A 23,806-nucleotide genomic window follows, 5' to 3' on the forward strand; every position below is an offset into this window, starting at 1 on the left:
CGCACTTGTGAAAAATATCAAAATACTAGCCACACTCGTGAAATATATTTGTTATTACTGAAGACACCATTAAATAACCTCTACATATTTTAATGTCCAACAAAAGTAAATTGCTCGGAGGAAAATGACATTACTACTGGATAAGAATGTATCTAAGTCTGTTATTGTACAAGTTTAAAAACTGTTGTGGTGGTTAATTCCGTTTTATTTCGGTCGGTTCTGGTCACATTTCAGGCCTTTAGTATGTCCGCCAGATTCCACACACAACAACAAGATTACTTCCGGTTCGTTGTAGCACTACAGGAACGACGGTGATTTTACGCACTTTATAAATCTAAGTAGCTAACACGAGTAATGCTATCAAGTGATGCGTTTAGAAAAACATTTTTTGATCAAACTATCTTTTAAATCTCTGATGTATTAATGCCATCATATCTACTTTTTGACGAATTCGAAACGAGCGACAACTGTCAAATAATTCACTGACAGGCCTACTAAGGCCACTGCCGGGTAAGGGGTTACGATTTGTATCTTAGACTGATAGACACACCTACAGCACATTCGAAACATCGTCTGATCCATACACAGAATGTGTACTTTTTTGTCAAATTAATTTGCTTAAAACCCTGTTTACACTTTAGGTTACTGTCTATCGGTACCTGTCGAAATATCTCAAGCCCGGTGACGCGGTGTTTGACTTTGGGGTCATGTACTCGGTGTAAAAGAAGGAAACATGTTGATATATATCTATTTGTTATATATATTGTACTGTAACGGAACTGGACTGGGTCGATCGCCGGTAACCAGGTAGCTCAATTAATTAGAGATTCCATCTATTTGCATACAGGTTATAATCCTGTATTAAACATAATTACTGAAATGGGTAATATATTTAATTGAAAGAAAAAACGCAGAAAGTTCTTTTAAACATTAGGAACAAATACTTTTAAACATTAGGATAAAAAAGGGCACCATGGTAACAAGAGAGGAAAAATACAAGGCCAGATCTAGACCGGGATTTGAACCTAAGACCTTAAAAATGAAGACATGTTGGACACAACCTAGCTCTCATATGGGTAATAATATAACTCCTGCATATCAATAACATTTACTGTTTACAATTGTACAGTAACTATTTTATTACTGAAATGATACAACGAAGTCCATCCTCGATACCCATAGGTTATGTTCACTTTCGCTCTCTACACCCCTGGAATATATATCATAGCAAAATTGAAGCCATGAAGATAGCTGTTTGATTGGTCTCTGGTAAAAAAAACCTGACCAATCATTATGCTGATACCTGCCCTTTGAAGATTATAATGGAAAGACGCCCGACTTCAAAGCCTATCAACTTTTACCGTTTCGTGACCGTGAGATTCTTTTGATGTATATCAAAGGATCTAACTAGTCTCCTTGTCTCATCAACAAAATGGCGCACACCGAGCCTTCAATTTTGCTACGACATATTCCAAGGGTGCAGAGAGCAAAAGTGAGCGTAACCCCTGGATTTCGAGGATGAACGAAGTCCAACAACAGGACAAGGGGACACTCACAAAAACTTTTTCAAAAACAGTGTCGCCTAGACAGTAGAAAAATATTCTTCAGCTTTCGTGTAATGGAATAGTTAACCATGACATGTCATTGATGCAGCTGATGTTTAACAATTTAATATTTCGTTGGACGATCATTGGAAACGAGAAAATAATACAGCAATTTATAATGCAATGAATTGTGACATTTTAAAAAAAGTGAACATTACACACCATAAGTTTAAAACATAATATATAACTTGAATGATGTTTTGATAAGGATATAGAGGCTATATTATAAGCCTGCGTCCATTATGTATCTTTTTAAATCGTATTAAAAGTTGTTTGTTCATGTAAAATTGATTAAGTCTGTGTATGTCTAACTTTTTGTTAAAATGACAAACCTTTTCGCTGACTTTGTTCTCCATTGACTACAGTGTGTGGTCATTGAGAGCTTCAAGTGCAAATGTGACTGGTGAGCATGATTTTTGGTATATGTTCTATTTAAAGCTACCCTGCACCACGCTGGAAGCATTTCAGTAATCAACTTTACTATTGTACACCGTATGCAGGAGTAATTATTACCCATATGAGAGGTTGTGTTCAACATGGCTGTAGTTCGAAGGTCTTAGGTTGAAATCCCAGTCTAGATCTGGCCTGGTATTTTTCCTCTCCTGTTACCATGATGGTGCCTTTGACTAACTCTTGTTTCAAGTGCTTATAGGTGCATGTGTATGCTTAGGACGGGGATAGCCAAACCTGGGTTGTAAATTGTGTAGTGTAGTCTTCTGGGGTTTGAATCCTGGGTCCATATTCATAAAACCGTTTTCATGCTCAAACATGGATTTTGTGCTCAAACCTTATTTCTTGTTCCAGTTATAACTTAATAGTAAAATCTTATTTTGTCAATCATTTGGAAAAACTTTGAAGAGACTAAAAGCTGAATACTGTTTTCAATGTTTTCATTTTACTTTTTTACCTTTTTTTGTAACAATGTCTTAAACTGTATAGTAACTATTGTCACTGGTGCTCGAAATAAAATATTAAAAAACATAAGTAAAAAAGAACACGGAAAAAACTGCAGGAGTCAAACTCATGACATTTGTATTGTAAAGTCTATACACTTAACCGATGTTGCTACCTGTATACTAGCCCAAGTTTCCCCTGGCCCGTACACCAGACTTAGACATTTTGACAGATGGACCAACAGACAACTATCTGTCAAAATGTCTTAAGTGTGGTGTCAGGCCAGAGGAAACTTGGGCTATTACCCCATACAAGACATCTATCTTTCAAAATGTCTAAGTCTGGTGTCAGGGCCAAAGGAAACCGGGCTATTGCCCCCACACAAGACATCTATCTGTCAAAATGTCTTAGTCTGGTGTCTGGGACATAGGAAACTTGGGCTACATGTATACGAGGCATCAAAATAAGTGTAAAATTTATGGGCTGCAAAAAGCCTATGAATAAGTTTAAAGGGGAAGTAATTTTAATTCAGAAAAATTCCTTCTGGTTGCTTCATCTTTTATATAGAAGGGAGAATACTCCAGGTCAAAATAACACTGAGCAGAACTCTTCACGTTTATAAGTGATGCTATGGTACCACTTACCTTAGTATAGTCCTAGTAGGAAACATTATATGAATGAAAGACTTAATTTAATTTTCAATTTTTCTTCTCAAATTTTATTCAGGATTGTGTTCTGCCTGAGCAAGCATGACTAATGCTTGGCCAGATAACAAACCGGACACATTGGAGAATATATGTCTCGGTGTTTGTGCCCAGAACCAGGAAACGTTCTGTGTCGAGGATCCAGATGGGAAATTGTCAATCAGGCCAGGAGTGGATATCCTACCTGGTGTTGTGGACAGGCTCGTATCGGCTCTGAAGAAAGATGACGTACTAGACTTGAAATGGATTAACTTATTCCGGGACACATCCTTGACCAGGTTGACCCGAATTGACCTGTCAAGATGTAGTGTCAGTGACACAGAAATGAACATCGTCACCGATCATCCCCTACACGAGTTGATCCTCACAAACACTGTATTGTCAAAAAACACGGTAGAATGTATAAATAAACTTTCTCGGACGTTGAGAATTTTGAAATATGAGAATAACCCACATGAATCAGCGACTGAACAATCGTTCACAGGGGTCATAGCCGATATGCTGGAGACTGGACAAATCAACAATTTTGGAGAAAAACAATTTGGAATAGATTTTTTTGTTAATACACCCAACCTACGAATCCTGTCCTTGCGTGACTGTTATTTTAGAGAATTTCACCAAAGCTGTAGTCTAGAAGTGCTCCTGACTCCTCTCACCAAACTGACACACTTAGATCTGTCCAGATGTGTCCTGGATGTTCAGCACCTGAAATGTCTTGAAAATCTTCGTAACCTCATGTGGCTTAATTTAAGTCACCTAATGTTTATGCCTGATGAGTTGGAGCAAGTTATAGAGCACGTTTGTAAATGTAAACAGCTGAGGTAGGTCCTTTTGATGATGCTAGGTTTAGAGTTATTAGATTTGTCAAGACTACATCTAAACTGAATGTCAATTTCAAACAAGTGGCTAAAAATAGAACTAATTAAGACGGCTCATAAGTTTTAAAAAAAGTCACAGAGGCAGTTTTGTTTGTAATAACACAAACTTAGATTAGATTTCTATCTAAGTCCGTAGTAATATTTATATAAAGGTCAAGGTTATTGAAAAATCGAGAAGTCATTGACCTACTTTTCTAATGATGAGGCCCTTGGGGTTTTTCACATTTAAATGAGGAGAGGGCTTATATAGGCTTACTCCAACAATGTTAGAGGTTTTACACGGCGAAAAACTTTTGACAGGCGCAGTCGGCAAAATCATATCCGATTGAAAAAAGGCCGACCAGCGGCCTCTCATGTTATGGGAGTAATATAGGCTATGCCTGTTGCCCAATCTGATTGATTATTTAATCAGTAAAATATATTTGAAATGAAATCACATTTAAATAAAATCATGAAACTGTGGGCTGTCTTTTACTACATAGCGATTTGTTTTGTTTGTTCAGGCATTTAGATATTTCCTGTGATGTCATGGAACACCAAAATGTGATGCATTATGTGAATGGAGACAAATGCCTTAGAAAACTCATGAGTTGTCTCCCTTATCTGACATCTCTGGACCTATCTGGTACAGACATTCCCAAGATTCTGCAAGAGGATGTCTCTCACAAACTGGAGCCCACATCAACAAGGTAAACACTGTGGGATTGTATTAACAGATGTAGTCTACACAAGGTAAACACAGTGGGATTGCATTAACAGATGTAGTCTGCACAAGGTAAACACCGCGGGATTGTATTAACAGATGTAGTCTACACACGGTAAACACAGCGGGATTGTATTAACAGATGTAGTCTACACAAAGTAAACACAGCGGGATTGTATTAACAGATGTAGTCTTCACAAGGTAAACACAGCGGGATTGAGTTAACAGATGTAGTCTACACAAGGTAAACCCAGCGGGATTGTATTAACAGATGTAGTCTGCACAAGTTAAACACAGCGGGATTAAATTAACAGATGTAGTCTACACAAGGTAAACCCAGCGGGATTGTATTAACAGATGTAGTCTGAACAAGGCAAACATAGTGGAATTGCATTAACAGATGTAGTCTGCACAAGGTAAACACAGGGGGATTGTATTAACAGATGTAGTCTGACCAAGGTAAACACAGCAGGATTGTGTTAACAGATGTAGTCTGCACAAGGTAGACACAGCGGGATTGTATTAACAGATGTAGTCTGTACAAGGTAAACCCAGTGGGATTGTATTAACAGATGTAGTCTGTACAAGGTAAACCCAGTGGGATTGTATTAACAGATGTAGTCTACGCAAGGTACACACAGCAGGATTGTATTAACAGATGTAGTCTACACAAAGTAAACACAGCGGGATTGTATTAACAGATGTAGTCTGAACAAGGTAAACACAGCGGGATTGTATTAACAGATGTAGTCTGAACAAGGCAAACACAGTGGAATTGCATTAACAGATGTAGTCTGCACAAGGTAAACACGGGGGGATTGTATTAACAGATGTAGTCTGCACAAGGTTAACACAGTGGGATTGTATTAACAGATGTAGTCTACACAAGGTACAGACAGCAGGATTGTATTAACAGATGTAGTCTACACACGGTAAACACAGCGGGATTGTATTAACAGACGTAGTCTGCACAAGGTAAACACAGCGGGACTGTATTAACAGATGTAGTCTGTACAAGGTAAACACAGGGGGATTGTATTAACAGATGTAGTCTGACCAAGGTAAACACAGCAGGATTGTGTTAACAGATGTAGTCTGCACAAGGTAGACACAGCGGGATTGTATTAACAGATGTAGTCTTCACAAGGTAAACACAGTGGGATTGTATTAACAGCTGTAGTCTGCACAAGGTAAACACAGCGGGACTGTATTAACAGATGTAGTCTGTACAAGGTACACACAGCAGGATTGTATTAACAGATGTAGTCTACACACGGTAAACACAGCGGGATTGTATTAACAGACGTAGTCTGCACAAGGTAAACACAGCGGGACTGTATTAACAGATGTAGTCTGTACAAGGTAAACACAGGGGGATTGTATTAACAGATGTAGTCTACACACGGTAAACACAGCGGGATTGTATTAACAGATGTAGTCTACACACGGTAAACACAGCGGGATTGTATTAACAGACGTAGTCTGCACAAGGTAAACACAGCGGGACTGTATTAACAGATGTAGTCTGTACAAGGTAAACCCAGTGGGATTGTATTAACAGATGTAGTCTTCACAAGGTAAACACAGTGGGATTGTATTAACAGATGTAGTATACACAAGGTAAATACAGCGGGATTGTATTAACAGATGTAGTCTGCACAAGGTAACCACAGCGGGATTGTATTAACAGATGTAGTCTGCACAAGTTAAACACAGCGGGATTAAATTAACAGATGTAGTCTACACAAGGTAAATACAGGGGGATTGTATTAACAGATGTAGTCTGCACAAGTTAAACACAGCGGGATTAAATTAACAGATGTAGTCTACACAAGGTAAACAAAGCGGGATTGTATTAACAGATGTAGTCTGCACAAGGTTAACACAGTGGGATTGTATTAACAGATGTAGTATACACAAGGTAAATACAGCGGGATTGTATTAACAGATGTAGTCTGCACAAGGTTAACAGAGTGGGATTGTATTAACAGATGTAGTCTACGCAAGGTACACACAGCAGGATTGTATTAACAGATGTAGTCTACACAAGGTAAACACAGCGGGATTGTATTAACAGATGTAGTCTGAACAAGGCAAACATAGTGGAATTGCATTAACAGATGTAGTCTGCACAAGGTAAACACAGGGGGATTGTATTAACAGATGTAGTCTGCACAAGGTAAACACAGCAGGATTGTGTTAACAGATGTAGTCTGCACAAGGTAAACACAGCGGGATTGTATTTACAGATGTAGTCTGCACAAGGTAAACACAGGGGGATTGTATTAACAGATGTAGTCTGCACAAGGTAAACACAGCGGGATTGTATTTACAGATGTAGTCTACACAAGGTAAACACAGCGGGATTGAATTAACAGATGTAGTCTGCACGTACAAGGTAAACATGCACAGTGGGATTGTATTAACAGATGTAGTCTGCACAAGGTAAACACAGTGGGATTGTATTAACAGGTGTAGTCTACACAAGGTAAACACAGCGGGATTGTATTTACAGATGTAGTCTGCACAAGGTAAACACAGGGGGATTGTATTAACAGATGTAGTAAGCAGGTTTGTTAATGAATCGAGGGACATTATATTCAGGTTTCTCTGAAATTACAAATTAAGAAATATTTATTTTTATTTTAGGGTTTCTCTTTTTTTGTCTTGGACAACTCATGATCAGAATAATGTAAAATCTGTTGGATATTTCAATATGGTTTTGATATCATCAAAGAAATATTGATGTGAGAGACCATGATATATATGAAACAGTTTGTGAACTAATCTAGTTGACAAACTTTATGTTTGAATGCATCTTGTATTAATATTGGTGTCCTTTTTATTTGTAGGGTCCCTAATAATGAGAAGAAATGCTGTATCACAGGTCTTGATGGCCGTATTTTTGAGTTCCTGGGATTGCTTCATTGTCGGGATGATCCTTGCAATGAAGAAAACCTTCCAGCTAAACAGGTGAGATATATAGGATACAACAGAATAAGAAGTTTCAGCTTTCTCGGCACAGAGTGTCTGTGGGACTTCCCGTCCTTTTGTCACATCAGGTGTTCAGCAGCAGTGTGTCAACTTTTCTCAAGTGGACTCAAAAGAGCCTCACCATCCTGTTGAAATGTTGATACAGCAGTAGACCTATGTCACCCTAGGCTAAGAGAGGTCCACCTCAGTAGTATACACGCATCTATCCTAAAACATCCCAACCTTATACATATACACACTATCGAACCGACCATACACTACACTGCCTGATATATATCTCATTGTTCCCATCTGTTGCACTGCACACAAAGACAGAATTGGTCACACGGACACCACCACTTATTTATTGTCAATGGATGGTCATTCTGTCAACAGCCATCCCTGTGAAAATTTAGGCTGATTGTAATACACTGGCACCTGCTCATGGACACAGTTAGGTATGACGTGAAACTTTGTCCTGTCAGTTTTTTGCCCTATGCTGGTAAAATTCATATTGGCCCAGTTGTAACTTTGCCCTTTACATTTGAATGTGATATCTATTATGCTGTTTTCCAATGCTGGCTGTAATGAGAAATTCTCCCTCCTTGCAAAGGACAAAAAATGGTGAAAGTTTAACTGCTGCAAACATTTACTGGTATGAAGTAATTTCGCAGTAACAGATTATTTTATAATATTCCCGAAAAGATCTCTTTCCTTACAGGACAGAGGGGACATAACTCATAATGCATAATTACAAGGGGAGGTAATCAGATACTTTCTCCATTATCGGGTAATACAATAGTCTGTTTGTTATGACAGGTGAGCGGTCACGCCACAGAGGAACAGGTACTTATCTCTATACAGCGCTACTACGACCGGGACAATGCTCTCACATCCTCACTCAATTCTCTCTTCAAAATCTTCCGGTATTCAACAGTCAAGAATCACTGTGCAGCTCTGGAGGTAAGAACCCTAAGTTTATTTTAATCATTTTTAATCTTCAAGTTAATCATACATAAGGATAATGACATGTGACAAAATGTTATATTTGTCTTGCCGTGACGAAGTAGTGGAAGCGAGACTAAGATATTGTTTTTCCGGCGGTGGCTTCAAAATTTAGTTTTTGTGTTTCACTTAGTTTCACTGAAAGCATAAGTGATAGAACAACTAATCTTGGACCATATAGATGCATCTTAGGTAGTACATCTCAACCCAAGACTCAAATGCTGGGTGCGGCCTCAACCTTTCATGGTCAATTGACTTTGTAAGCATCTCCATCAACATCAAGTTTTTGCATTTAAGTAATTAGTTTCTCTTGATATGTGCATTGATGGTCAAAGCGGGGCACAGGCTGACATATCAATCAGAATGACTTGTTACTTGTGTGTAGGAGTTATCTCCCTTGATATACTAATTCTACTCCAAACCAACCTCAGGATGACGCAATTTGATGTCTTTTTCTCGCTGAATAAAAGTAATTTGATATTATTGTGTGGAAAGCTTGAAATTGTTCTATTTATGTTTTGTTCTGTTTTAGGCAATTTTGCTTGGAATGAGGGAAAACCAAAATGATAAACAAATCCAAATTTCTGGCAGGTATGTGGTTTTATTTGTCATCAGCCTATATATAGCTAGCTGACTCCCCAAAACACTTATATAACTGCCAAGTTCAATCAACATTATTTGATAATTTTGTATACCGTATTCACTGTAATTAGTGCCCAGGGCACTTAAAACATTTGCTTAAAGGGGGTGGTTTATTAGTGTTATAAAATGATATTGGATGATAGAAAAAGTTGTGCTATCACTGAAGGACATTATAAATATTCCAGTGTGGCTTGAGCTTTGAAAAGAATGTTTTTCATTCACTTCACGCTTTACAGGAAGTTCAGCCATGATCACCAGACATATCTTTGCTTTAAAGTGTGAATACTAAATGTACTATAATCAACTCATTCACCCCTGAAATTTTATAATGAACTATTCCAGCCTTTGAATTGGAGGAGTTCAAATGTGTCTTCAGGGGTAAATGAGTTAATCATTAATTGGGTCGGGTCAGGTCTGGGACAGGATCTATATAGTTCCAATTCCTCCCAAAATAGGTGGAGGGGCGTTTAAAGGGGGAGGAGCACTAATTACGGCAAATACGGTACCTAAACAAAAGGTCAGGAAGTCTACCTGTAAATTATCATTAAGAGTTATGAAAACAATCTACCAGGGAATTGAGCAATAAACTATCGTTGATCCTGATAAATTGAGATGAGAAATTTACAAACTTTGAGAATACGGTTTTTAAGTAGAAACAATACATCTAGATAGTTGCCAAGAAATTAGTTTTCTGATTGAGTATTTAAACCAAGGTAACAGAATTAGTTTTCAAAATTCATGTTGAATCATTTTGATTTACATTTGATTGATCAAGCTCTTACTATAATTTTAATCAATAAAATGTTCTTTCCTTTTTTCAGTGCCTCTTTGTTTTACATTGTGAAGGGGCCTCATAAAGACAACATCACTTACTTACAGAAAAGGTATGCTCTAACCCTAACCCTACTTACAGAAAAGGTATGTTGTTTGAAATCACTTTGGAAGTTCATCATTAAACGCTAATATCTCAAGTACATGTTATTACAGCTGTAATCTCTTAGGCAAAAAAAAAAAAAAAATGTTTCTGGTAACTCTACCTATTATTACCTACCCTACCCTAATTTTTTGTCCCTACTCTCTTCTTTTTAGGAAAATTTCATGGACACATTGCTAAGTCAAGATCATTCTAATATAAACAATATAAAACTATTGTTTGAAAAGATTTTTTTCCTGTAACTTCCTTCCCTGAATTTTCCATACATGTTACAGGAAACACACTTATATTTTTGGTTTGGCCTTAATTTAATCTACATACCTTTAATCTAATATAAATGAAAAACAAATAATGACACCATTGTTCTCTATGAATTTGGTAATATTATTTTTGCATATCTGTGTATGATTAAGCTTCCTAAACACTACTTCCAGACGCCTGATATCCTGCCTGCTAGACGCTATGGAGAGACAGCACGACGAGATGACTGTGAGTTTTGAGTTTGTACTATACTATTATACTCCTGTATGAATGATGTCCGAGATGACTGTGAGTTTTGAGTTTGTACTATACTATTAGACTCCTGTATGAATGATGTCCGAGATGACTGTGAGTTTTGAGTTTGTACTATACTATTAGACTCCTGTATGAATGATGTCCGAGATGACTGTGAGTTTTGAGTTTGTACTATACTATTAGACTCCTGTATGAATGATGTCCGAGATGACTGTGAGTTTTGAGTTTGTACTATACTATTAGACTCCTGTATGAATGATGTCCGAGATGACTGTGAGTTTTGAGTTTGTACTATACTATTAGACTCCTGTATGAATGATGTCCGAGATGACTGTGAGTTTTGAGTTTGTACTATACTATTAGACTCCTGTATGAATGATGTCCGAGATGACTGTGAGTTTTGAGTTTGTACTATACTATTAGACTCCTGTATGAATGATGTCCGAGATGACTGTGAGTTTTGAGTTTGTACTATACTATTAGACTCCTGTATGAATGATGTCCGAGATGACTGTGAGTTTTGAGTTTGTACTATACTATTAGACTCCTGTATGAATGATGTCCGAGATGACTGTGAGTTTTGAGTTTGTACTATACTATTAGACTCCTGTATGAATGATGTCCGAGATGACTGTGAGTTTTGAGTTTGTACTATACTATTAGACTCCTGTATGAATGATGTCCGAGATGACTGTGAGTTTTGAGTTTGTACTATACTATTAGACTCCTGTATGAATGATGTCCGAGATGACTGTGAGTTTTGAGTTTGTACTATGCTATTAGACTCCTGTATGAATGATGTCCGAGATGACTGTGAGTTTTGAGTTTGTACTATGCTATTAGACTCCTGTATGAATGATGTCTCAGAACACGGGAAATTGTTTATTTGTAGTTAGAATGCAATCTTTTAAAGTTGTTAATTATGTAGCCAGGTGTAAATACATATTTCAAATCATTTCACGTAATATTAATACCAGTGTGACGGAATGTATATGTATGTATGTATGTATGTATTGAAGTTAAAAAGAATATAACCTCAATGTTAAGGAATTTCTTTGATTTCCAAACTTCTAACTTAATTTTTGTTCCTGGTAAGTTAGTTAATTGTCATCACAAAATAGCCTTTTCTGTTGTGAAATCACTTTTGCAAAAGGAGGCGGAAAAAAAAATTAAACAAAAAATGCAAGTCAGATTCTGTAGGACGTCATCTGAAAATGTTTTCACTCCAAACAAATTCTGGTTATGTTGAGGCATCGAGCCTATGATTCATTCTCATCTTACAGACATATTCTTAAGGCAGGAATAGTAATGTTGATTCTTTTGTTCAAGTCTTCCTTTGGTACAGAAATCCTGGCATGAATATGTTATCGAATCGCCATGAAGAAATAATGCCAAGTACTATTTTTGTGACATTCAATACTATGCTTTGCTTCAGATGTTAAGAAATGGCTGCTTAACCATATGCAACTTGTCCATTCCTCAAGATGTGGTAAGCTTCATTTATCTTCAAAAATGGGTTTCAATTGTTTTGGGGTTTTTTCAAATTGTATCTTCATGTTTTTCATGTTGTTCTGCAATAAGAAATACTGTAAAAGTTGAAACATTCACACATGGAAATGTTCTCCTTGTGGCCCTTTAAACTGATTGTGGTGTGGAAATGTTCTCCTTGTGGCCCTTTAAACTGATCGTGGTGTGGAAATGTTCTCCTTGTGGCCCTTTAAACTGATCGTGGTGTGGAAATTTTTGACACGGGTGGGCTTATTACCAGTTGTGGGCTTATTGCTGCGTAAAATAGGTATTTTCAAATTAAGGGATCGTAGGGTTTGAACAATGCTTTGACTTGTACAGTCAGTACATACCGGAGAGTACAAACATCACTGTAAGCTAATATTTAGTTAATCAAATGAACTACATCCATTCTGTGACAGATGATATATGTTACTTACTGTAACTATGGCAGCTATAACTATTAATGGCCCCGCCTATGTCCAGAAGTCTCACTCCCGGAACCCACCTTTTGAATTTTCTTTAGTGGTAGTATGCATGGAATGTTCAGAATGTCATATCATTTTTTTCTACAAACGTGTGGTACACTCTTTTTTGGTTTTGTTTCTAGCTTTTCTGCTACAAACGTCTAGTGAAGGTTCTGATCGATCTCCTGAAGATCTCCGACCAGGAGGAGTTCATTCAGAGGATCAGTATATACCTCCTTAACTGTCTGGCCTGCCAGGTAGACGGGGACGAGAAGCGCACTGTCGGTACACTGGGTGCAGTAGAGGTAGGATATCATTCCACATTTGTATGGTAACCATACAACCAATTATAAATTAACATTATTCATACAAATTTGGTCTTTGACATTATGAACTCTGATTGAACCATGTTAAGATAGAATATAAATATATCTTTAATAATATAAAAGACACATATTCAATGACCAGTGAAGCATATGCACACGAAGGTGTAGAATTTATACAAGTGTCCACAAGTGTGTGCATAGGCTTCACTGGTCATTTGTCTGATGAAGTTGACAGATCTAGAGTACATACCGTACTAGTCATTGAAACGTCACATAGAAACTCGTATTGGTTGTGTAAAAAGAACATGTCATAAAACTTCTTAAAAACTGATTGGTTAACATTTTATAGCCAATATGGGTTTCTAACAAGTAAGATTTGTAGTTCTACATATTCTGTCAATGTTCAGGACACATGAAGATAAGTTGTATTCATGCTGGTATGTTTGTGATGAACAGGTGATGTTGGACTTGATCCGAAACAAGTGGCTTAATCATGTGTGTGACGAAGTATTGGAGGTGGCGTGGAGTACCCTCTGGAATGTCACAGGTAAGTCACACTAGTATAGTCACACCTGTGACGAAGTGTTTGAGGTGGTGTGGAGTACCCTCTGGTATGTCACAGGTAAGTCACACTAGTATATTCACACCTGTGACGAAGTGTTTGAGGTGGCGTGGAGTACCCTCTGGGATGTCACAGGTAAGTCACACTAGTATAGTCAGACCTGTGACAATGTGTAGGAGGTGGCTTGGAGTACCCTCTGGAATGTCACTGGTTAGTCACACTAGTATAGTCACAACTGTGACAAAGTGTTTTAGGTGGTGTAGATCGAGTACCCTCTGGAATGTCACAGGTAAGTCACACTATTATAGTCACACATGTGACAAAGTGTTTTAGGTGGTGTGGAGTACCCTCTTGAATGTCACAGAAGTATAGTCACACCTGTGACAAAGTGTTGGAGGTGGTGTGGAGTACCCTCTGGAATGTCACAGGTAAGTCACACTAGTATAGTCACACCTGTGACAAAGTGTTTTAGGTGGTGTGGAGTACCCTCTGGAATGTCACAGGTAAGTCACACTAGTATAGTATAATCACTTCTGTGACGAAGTGTTGGAGATGGCATGGAGTACCCTCTGGTATGTCACAGGTAAGTCACACTAGTATAGTCACACCTGTGACAAAGTGTTGGAGGTGGTGTGGAGTACCCTCTGGAATGTCATAGGTAAGTCACAGTAGTATAGTCACACCTGTGCCAAAGTGTTGGAGGTGGCATGGAGTACCCTCTGGGATGTCACAGGTAAGTCACACTAGTATAGTATAATCACTTCTGTGATGAAGCGTTGGAGATGGCATGGAGTACCCTCTGGTATGTCACAGGTATATCACACTTGTATAGTCACGCCTTTGATGAAGTGCTGGAGGTGGTGTGGAGTACCCTCTGGTATGTCACAGGTATATCACTCTTGTATAGTCACACCTGTGACGAAGTGTTGGAGGTGGTGTGGAGTACCCTCTGGTATGTCACAGGGATATCACACTTGTATAGTCACGCCTTTGATGAAGTGCTGGAGGTGGTGTGGAGTTCCCTCTGGTATGTCACAGGTATATCACACTTGTAAAGTCACACCTGTGACAAAGTGTTGGAGGTGGCGTGGAGTACCCTCTGGGATGTCACTGGTAAGTCACACTAGTATAGTATAATCACTTCTGTGATGAAGTGTTGGAGGTGGCATGGAGTACCCTCTGGTATGTCACAGGTATATCACACTAGTATAGTCACACCTGTGACGAAGTGTTGGGGGTGGCGTTGAGTACCCTCTGGGATGTCACAGGGAAGTCACACTAGTATAGTCACACCTGTGCCAAAGTGTTGGAGGTGGCATGGAGTACCCTCTGGTATGTCACAGGTATATCACACTTGTATAGTCACACCTGTGACAAAGTGTTGGAAGTGGCGTGGAGTACCCTCTGGGATGTCACAGGTAAGTCACACTAGTATAGTCACACCTTTGACGAAGGGTTGGAGATGGCATGGAGTACCCTCTGGTATGTCACAGGCATATCACACTTGTATAGTCACACCTTTGACGAAGTGTTGGAGATGGCATGGAGTACCCTCTGGGATGTCACTGGTAAGTCACACTAGTATAGTATAGTCACACCTGTGACAAAGTGTTTTAGGTGGTGTAGAGTACCCTCTGGAATGTCACAGGTAAGTCACACTAGTATAGTCACACCTTTGACGAAGTGTTGGAGATGGCATGGAGTACCCTCTGGTATGTCACTGGTAAGTTACACTAGTATAGTCACACCTGTGACAAAGTGTTGGAGGTGGCGTGGAGTACCCTCTGGGATGTCACAGGTAAGTCACACTAGTATGGTCACACCTGTGACGAAGTGTTGGAGGTGGCTTTGAGTACCCTCTGGGATGTCACAGGTAAGTCACACTAGTATGGTCACACCTGTGACGAAGTGTTGGAGGTGGCTTTGAGTACCCTCTGGGATGTCACAGGTAAGTCACACTAGTATGGTCACACCTGTGACGAAGTGTTGGAGGTGGCTTTGAGTACCCTCTGGGATGTCACAGGTAAGTCACACTAGTATAGTCACTCCTTTGATGAAGTGTTGGAGATGGCATGGAGTACTCTCTGGTATGTCACAGGTATATGAAATTATTACTGTACCTGTCTTCAGATGCCAAATTGTACAGAAAATAACAAACACATGAGTTTTATTTCATGAATTCTGTTTTTGTTAAAAGACATGCTAAAAATTTGTGAAAAATGTGTAATTAAGCAAGTATTTAGTTGCCTATTTCTATAAGCTTAGAGTTCAGCAAGCATGCGTATAATGATCTATCAACTATGAGATGTATGAAATATTTAGAGTGCTAGAGGAAATTTTATTTTTCCTTTATCATTGGTTACTTAGTGTTAACATTGTCTCTTGATTGTTTTAGATGAAACAGCTGACAACTGTGAGAAATTTATGAACAGTGGTGGCATGGACTTGTTCAAGGATTGTTTACAGGTGAGAATATAGAGTCAGAACGTTCAAGGTTTGTTTACAGGTGAGAATATAGAGTCAGAACGTTCAAGGATTGTTTACAGGTGAGAATATAGAGTCAGAGCGTTCAAGGATTGTTTACAGGTGAGAATATAGAGTCAGAGCCCGGTGTTCATGTCAGTATGATGTACGAGTAACCGCAAACTTTCTGGTTTTCACAAGGAATTCAATATAATTGCTGATTTTGTGACTGTAAAAGTTGTGAATTCAAGTCAGTAACTTACAAATTTTAGATACAATTGTCATGTTATATTTGAAACTGATAAATTAATTAACCGTTTTATAAAAAACTAAAAAAAACTCAAGTTACATTTCATTTATTGCTTCCAACCTATGTTTTTATTTTGCAATGATTCAGGATATCAAAACTTTGCAAATAGGTAAACAAGTTTGGAATATGTTTTTTATTTCAGAGATAAAACTTTTTTTTTCTGAATATGTTCAGATTTCTCTTGATATCACATTTTACTTAGACATCTGACAATCAAAATGCTATTAAGAGGAATGAAATGTTCAGCTTTTAATGTAATGTGTCAGATTTTAATTTTTATGTTCAAGGTTTTAATTAAAATGTAAAAGATTATACTTAAATAATTGTAATGTTCAAGGTTTTAATTGTTATATTCAAGGCTTTAATTGTTATGTTAAAGATTATAATATTTTTAATGTTCAAGGTTTAGTCAAAATATAAGCATTGTCATTTATTATATATTCAATTTTAAATGTTTTGAACAAAGCCTTACTTGTAATTTAAATTTATTGAAATGTACAGTTTTAATCATATATAGGGTATGTATTGATTTACAAGGTGTTAATTATATTGTACAATGTTATGATTTAATGTATAAGGTTTTAATTATATTATACAATGTTATGATTTAGTGTATCAGGTTAAATATCTGTCAATATTGATTTACAAGGTGTTAATTATATTGTACGATGTTATGATTTAATGTATAAGGTTTTAATTATAGTGTACGATGTTATGGTTTAATGTACAGGGTTAAATATCTGTCAATATTATATCACACTGATTAATTACTTTTCCTTTTGCAGAGATTCGTGGAAAAACCGGAACTACTCAGGAATATGATGGGTCTGATGGTAAATATATAACTAATTACTGTTACACAAAGTACTCGCAATCAGTGAGTCGGCCCTGTCCGGTAGTCACGTCTAAAATTTCTGTTCTAAACTCGTGACTTGCTTCTTATATAAAATGGAAGAATTTTTTCAAGATAGCATAATTGAATTAACTGAAACTATGAGTTTTTGACATAGTTACAGCTGCAATCAGAAAATGACAGAGCAGTGTTAATTAGCCATGTGTGTATCATAATTCAGAAGTAGGAAGGGCTTACACAAATTCTGGACGTGGAAACTAATTTTGAAGCAGACTCCAGTGACGGATAACTCAAAAGGCGACTATTCATTCACTTAAACATAAACCTGTCAGTCTATTGTAAGAATCCTTTAAAGATTAAAAACTCTATAACTATTACAGGGCAATATTGCAGAAGTGAAATTCTTACGCCCAAAGTTGATGGACCCAGAGTACATAACAATGTTCAGGTAAGTTTGTTTTTTTCTGTGTTCTCATTACCAAGTAAATTGATGTTGGGTTGATCTGTTCTCATGGGTAGGAAACTGAGACCGTTTTTTTCAGTTCGATAGCTACCGTCAGAACAGGACATTGGTCATATAAAACAGAGAAATTAAGAGAAACTTGTAGATTAATGAATTATTCCAGATTTATCACACAAAAAGTATGTCTTACAGTGAGTACTATTATTTTGTATATTAAGGAGTCAACGCAAGTGTCGTGGCCCAACAGTGCTAAAGTTATATAAAAAAATGAAATTAAGGGGAGCTTAACTCATTCACCCCTGAAGACAAATTTGAACTCCTCCAATTCAAAGGTTGGAATAGTTCATTTCAAAATTTCAGGGGTGAATGAATTGAGTCATGTAATAATACCTGCTGTGACTATGGAATTAAACATGAGCCATCACGTTTTGACAAAGAGTCTTCTCATAAAAATCAAGTGGAGTTATAATGGCTCATTGATTCGACAAAGCCTTGCTTAAATGAAAACTTCAAGACTCATTTCAAAAATCTGATATAAAAACTGGAAACTCTGTTAATCAATAATTTAGATTTTGTATTCTATAGTATTGAAAATCTAAATAAAGTAACAGAGCTGAATTTAACTTTTATATGGAAACCAAAAAATATATTCAAAACCTTGGGAATTATTACAATGAAGTTTGACTTTACTGTTCAAGTTTAGCCACTGTTCATTTTCAAAAGAGAACCATTCATTGTAAATCTTTAATTTTAAGCTGCTTCGTGCTATTATAGTAGGTAATATTTTAATTTTAAGCTGCTTCGTGCTATTATAGTAGGTGATATTTTAATTTTAAGCTGCTTCGTGCTATTATAGTAGGTAATTTTTTAATTTTTATTAAGTGATCTCCTGGATTCCAAGAGTGACGGTATAGAGGTGAGTTACAATGCAGCAGGGATATTTTCACACCTGATGTCAGACGGCCCAGGTGCTTGGACGATCAACTATCCCTCTCGGGACGATGTCATCCACCGACTGACCACTGCAATAGAGAGATGGCCAATCAACTCGGGCCGCAACATCAACTACAGGTAAACACTGTGGTCAAGGATTGACCGTTGTTTTTAAAAAAACAATGATCTATAGCTCTATGGCCTTGAGTCACTGACAAGCTTCACTTCATCTGTATAAAAACTTTGGCCTCTTGCCTCTGACAATTACACTACAGGTAAACACTGTGGTGAAGGATTGACCGCCTATATTTTAAGTAAAAAATGCTATGGCCTTGATCATGAGTCACTGACAAGCTTCACTTCACTGATCTGATAAATCTGTATACTTGGGCCTCTTGCCTCATAAAAATAATGCTTCAATTTGCTGTTTCAGGTCCTTTATGCCCATCTTTAAGTTGGTGAAAGCATTCGACACCTCCGCAGCTCAGCACTGGTCTGTTTGGGCTCTGGCCAATCTTACCCTGGTCTACCGTAAGTATAGCAGTCAAAATCAATGTCAAAATAGGGCTTGAAATGTACTGTAATAAAGGACTATCAAGCAAGGACATAGGGATCAGATGTGTTGAAATATTTCAATGACTTATTCTGAAGATCTACAGTAAAGATAAAGTCACTACAAAATAAATGTAGCTTGATGGGATGATTTTAGAGTTATAAAGTATTTTTGATAATAAATAGTATCGCACCTCGGACAGGATTGTCCCATCTTATTGGTTAAAATTGGGTCACATGGTGACCCCCTATAACACTATAGGGGGTCAGTAAAATTTCTTAGGGGGCAATATGTCGCTTCGAAATTAAAACAAATCAGGCCTCAATTACGTCTTCCCAAATATCCCCAAACGAACACCTTCCTGTGTATTTCGTACACAATCGTCCTGAAAAGGTTAAAAACGCTTAAGAACATTTATAAGAGTTGCCTCCCCTACGCCGGTTGAAAATAGTTGACCTCCCGCTTGACATGACGTCAGGTACTATTTGAAAGCGTCTCAGTGACTCAGCTTGTTAACAAATATGGCTCGATTTGGGCAGACATATCGAGTATGAGTATTGAGTATGCATACCAAATATATGAAGCCTTTATCTTTAACAGTTCAAAAGTTAAAGACAGTTTTTAGATTAATTGCAGACATTTGAGCAGGACAAAATATGACCCAGGTGTACATATCAAAAGGGGGTATAAAAAGGTCCTTGGTGCAATACATTCGTTATATGGTTTGTTACTGACCTACTATGGAACCGTAGAGGGTCAGTACAATTCGTAGGGGGCGAGGCCGACAAAACAAACCATATACCCAATAATATTTACCCACTTCTAGGTCATAGGTGTGAAACTTATTGAACTAACAACTTATTCTAAAGGCCCATAAGGCCTAGACTAGTGATATTTGGCATGTAGCTTGATAGAATAACAGGCTACAAAATTTGCTCAAAGAGATGACATGGAACCATATGAGGAAAATGTATCTTCCAACAATGTGTAATGTGTTACTAGTTTAAGATTGCTTGCTATGAAGTCTGTTGGAAGAAATTTCATTGATCAACTTTGAAGGTCAAAGTGAGATGTGGTTTCAAACAAAATTCAGTTAAAGGTGAATGATACAGACCCAATGGGCCTCTTGTTCAATGTTCAAATGGGTCAACACATTAGTTAACAGATCTGAGAATTCATTGAGATGAAGGTGTTTCTCCTCAGTTTATGAGTTGTGCAGTCTGTTATAAGTTATCGAATCAAACATGAATGACTGAGATAAGATTATGTAAGTTATGTCAAACTAAATCTGTGCCATTAATGATTTGTTGTTGGCTTGTAGCTGGGAAGTATTGCAGCCTACTTAAGAAGGAAGGGGGAGTCGACTTGTTGGAGGAAGTGATTGAAGACCCCCGACCAAACAATGCAATCCGAGCTTTGGCCAAACAGGTTCTGGTGCAAGTTCAGAGTGGGGCAGAAGCTGTGGAGACATACAACAATCCCGATCAGGAGGAAGAGGCAGACGACGATAGTCAGGAGGACAGCGATGTCGAGATGGACGGATAAACGGGGGATGGATTCCCGTCATCATCATCTTCATTACCACATTTGTTGTCATAATCGTCGTCGTTGTCATCACCGTCACAAACTGTGTTGCCTTATCCATTATGCCAAGCTTGTTGAACCACCGCCAATGAGTTGGGAGGAGATAGCTACTTAAACTATCTTCATTTTTCATCCCTCCGTCCGCCTGTCTGTGGGTCCTTCCATCTGTAAACATTGTCTTGTCCTTATAACTAGCTTACAGTTCTAGTGTAAATTGTTGTCTTCCCTCCAGCAATTAAGGACAATTAAACTTTTTTTTCCATCCAATTTATTTTGCATATTTCTTGTTCTTTTCTTAGAATTCTATCTGAACTTGTTCACAATGGTTACCTTGCTTTCAATTGCCCTCCCAAACTTTTTCTACTGGAGATTAGTACAAGAATTAACAGGTTTATTACAGATTGTACCTAGGTCTACTGTCTGGTGTTTTAGTGGTTAAGGTGTCTGATGGCCAATAATCACTAGCCCTCCACCACTGGGTTGTTGGTTTGAGGTCTTCCTGGGGCAAGCAATAAAATATTCCCTCCTATCAGAGAAAAAGGTCACACTGTGGAAAAGACAAAACCTGGTGTCTTTAAAATTGTTTATAACTCACAAACTCAAGTTACAAAAATGCGATTAACCGCCATCTATTGTTAAAGAACCTATATATATATATATTTTTTGCTTAACTCAGAAGAGTCTGAGAGTTTATTTATTCACAAATATGGTCAGTGAATTGTGTGTAATTCTTAGTGTGTCCAGTCCCCTGTTTACACGTCTATAACACAGACTTATGAAGCCTAAACTATACTCCTGTGTTTTATGATAACGTACCTATTCTATTTTAGGTACCAATGTACCTACGTCTCATTGTAAAACGTTTGTAAATACCTGTATAGAAAAATACTTTCCTACAAACATGAATGCATACACAGTTGTATTTTTGCTTTTCCAATAATGTCACAATTGAATGTTGGTTTTGTGTGACTTCAATGACACTTTTATGTCTAAAGTTATGTTTGATTTTAATTGTGTATAATTCTGATTTAATAATTCATTTTGTTTAAAATGTAACGGCCTGAAAACAATGAAAGTAAGTAATTGTAACTGGGATCATTTTCCCACCTATTAACATATCTTAAAAGCCTTTTAGTAGTGTAATTTTAACATGTAACAGTCATTTGTAAAGACGTAATGGTGTGATGTGTTACTTACTTATATTTTATGTTCCTACGCCCATTTAAGTATAAGTTTGTAACATGCTGAACACCGTCCTGGTTACTGTCAGGGTTATACTCACTCTCGCTCTCTGCACCTCTGGAATATGTCATAGTAAAATAGAAGGCTCGGTGTGCGCCACCTGGTGGACGAGACCAGAAGACGACAGTGTAGTTGGATCCTGTGAGGTACCTCACAATAATCTGTTGGTCATGTTACCGTAAAATTGACTGGCTTTGAAGTCAGTGTCGCTTTTCTGTATCTTCAAAGGACAGGTATCAACCTAGCAATTGGTCAGGTCCCTACCCACCCCCACCCCACACCCCCACCCCCCAATAAAATAGCTTGTTGCATATGCCTTCAATTTCGTTGTTACATATTCCAGAGTTACAGAGAGCAACAGTGGGTGTAAACCGCTGGAGTAGAGAGGATGGCTGAACAATTGTAAACCTGTTTGATGGTGTTGTATCAACTATCAAAAAGAGGCCCAATGAGCCTGAATTCCTTACCTGGTATTGCTAAACAAGAGGCCCAATGAGCCTGAATCGCTTACCTGGTATTGCTAAACAAGAGGCCCAATGAGTATGAATCCCTTACCCGGTAATAATCTCAAGTTGATCAAGTTTATTTTTCATGGACAGTAATAACCAGTAGTTAATAATTGTTCATACTTGTGTAGTGTAAAGATATTCCGTGTGAGTTACATCCTCAAGGTTCTAAATAGGAAACTGATGACATGCAGCATTTATTACAATGACATGATACTTTGTAGTTGTGTGTAAATGGTTACATAGTATGGAAATGAAGTTCCCCAAAATGCTTGTATGATACTGTAAATGTGAAAGATTTTGCGTGTGGAAATGTTCAAGTTTTTCGCAATATATTGTGAAAACAGTAACAGGTGAATGTATGTTTATAGATTATACTGATTATAGATAAATAGAACATACAGATTTTTTCCAGTGATATAATCAACTCATTCATCCCTGAAATTTCATAATGAACTATTCCAACCTTTGAATTGGAAGAGATTAAATGTGTCTTCAAGGATGAATGAGCTAAAGGGTGAACCTAACTTTTGCAGTATTTTAGTAATGATAATAATAATAATAAACTTCTTCAAGACAAAGGCAAATCTACCACCTGTCAGCTCCTCTTTGCTTAATATACGGTAATAACAAAATGTCAGTAATTCTAAGACACTGTGCATCTCTAATGTAAATTAGTTTTATTTAAAATTTTATCATGTATTAACAAAAATCTTCAAATGTGTTTGAAGGATATTTTCAAAGACATCAGATTCTGATAATCATCTCACAAAACAATGTATAGTTGTGTGCTGTTATTTTGCCAGGCAGTAGGATATGTTTCAAAGTTTTCACAAGCAATTTCCATTATAAAGTGGACTGAAACAGGAAAAGAGTGATCCTGCTAAGTGGAAGGAAATTCGTTCAGATACTTACGTGGTCTTGAAACATGTCACCTTGCTGTATTATAGGAACAAAATAAACTCAGTGTATCAACTCTGTGTGTAGCAGTTATGTCTCTTTGTTTGTAAAATAAACATTGGCAGGTTGTTTAGTAAACTTGTCTTCTTTTAGTTGTATTACCTGTTTTGCTTTAAATGCGAATCAAGAGGCCCAATGAACCTGAATCCCTTACCTGGTATTGCTAAACAAGAGGCAGAATGAGCCCGAATCCTTAACCTGGTATTGCTAATCAAGAGGCCCAAT

At 37.5% G+C, this 23,806-nt stretch overlaps 1 protein-coding gene across 2 annotated transcripts; it reads left to right on the forward strand.

Annotated features, from left to right (window-relative positions):
• Positions 1-256: 256 nt before the first annotated feature.
• Positions 257-23,601, forward strand: LOC110451910 (protein zer-1 homolog). Of its 2 annotated transcripts, none has more exons than XM_021500136.1 (17): positions 257-311; positions 3,225-4,023; positions 4,584-4,769; positions 7,636-7,756; positions 8,576-8,719; positions 9,294-9,352; positions 10,225-10,287; positions 10,772-10,826; positions 12,289-12,342; positions 12,970-13,131; positions 13,609-13,699; positions 16,110-16,180; positions 17,273-17,320; positions 17,721-17,788; positions 18,686-18,874; positions 19,170-19,267; positions 20,611-23,601. In XM_021500136.1, exons 2-17 carry the CDS (start codon positions 3,248-3,250, stop codon positions 20,832-20,834), a joined length of 2,409 nt encoding a protein of 802 aa, XP_021355811.1. In that variant the 5' UTR covers positions 257-311; positions 3,225-3,247; the 3' UTR covers positions 20,835-23,601. The 2 variants fall into 2 exon arrangements, with proteins under 2 accessions (XP_021355811.1, XP_021355810.1); XM_021500135.1 differs by having other exon boundaries at positions 275-510.
• Positions 23,602-23,806: the final 205 nt, after the last annotated feature.

The sequence above is a fragment of the Mizuhopecten yessoensis genome, unplaced genomic scaffold (genome assembly GCF_002113885.1).
Source record: "Mizuhopecten yessoensis strain PY_sf001 unplaced genomic scaffold, ASM211388v2 scaffold6287, whole genome shotgun sequence".
Lineage (NCBI taxonomy): Eukaryota > Metazoa > Mollusca > Bivalvia > Pectinida > Pectinidae > Mizuhopecten > Mizuhopecten yessoensis.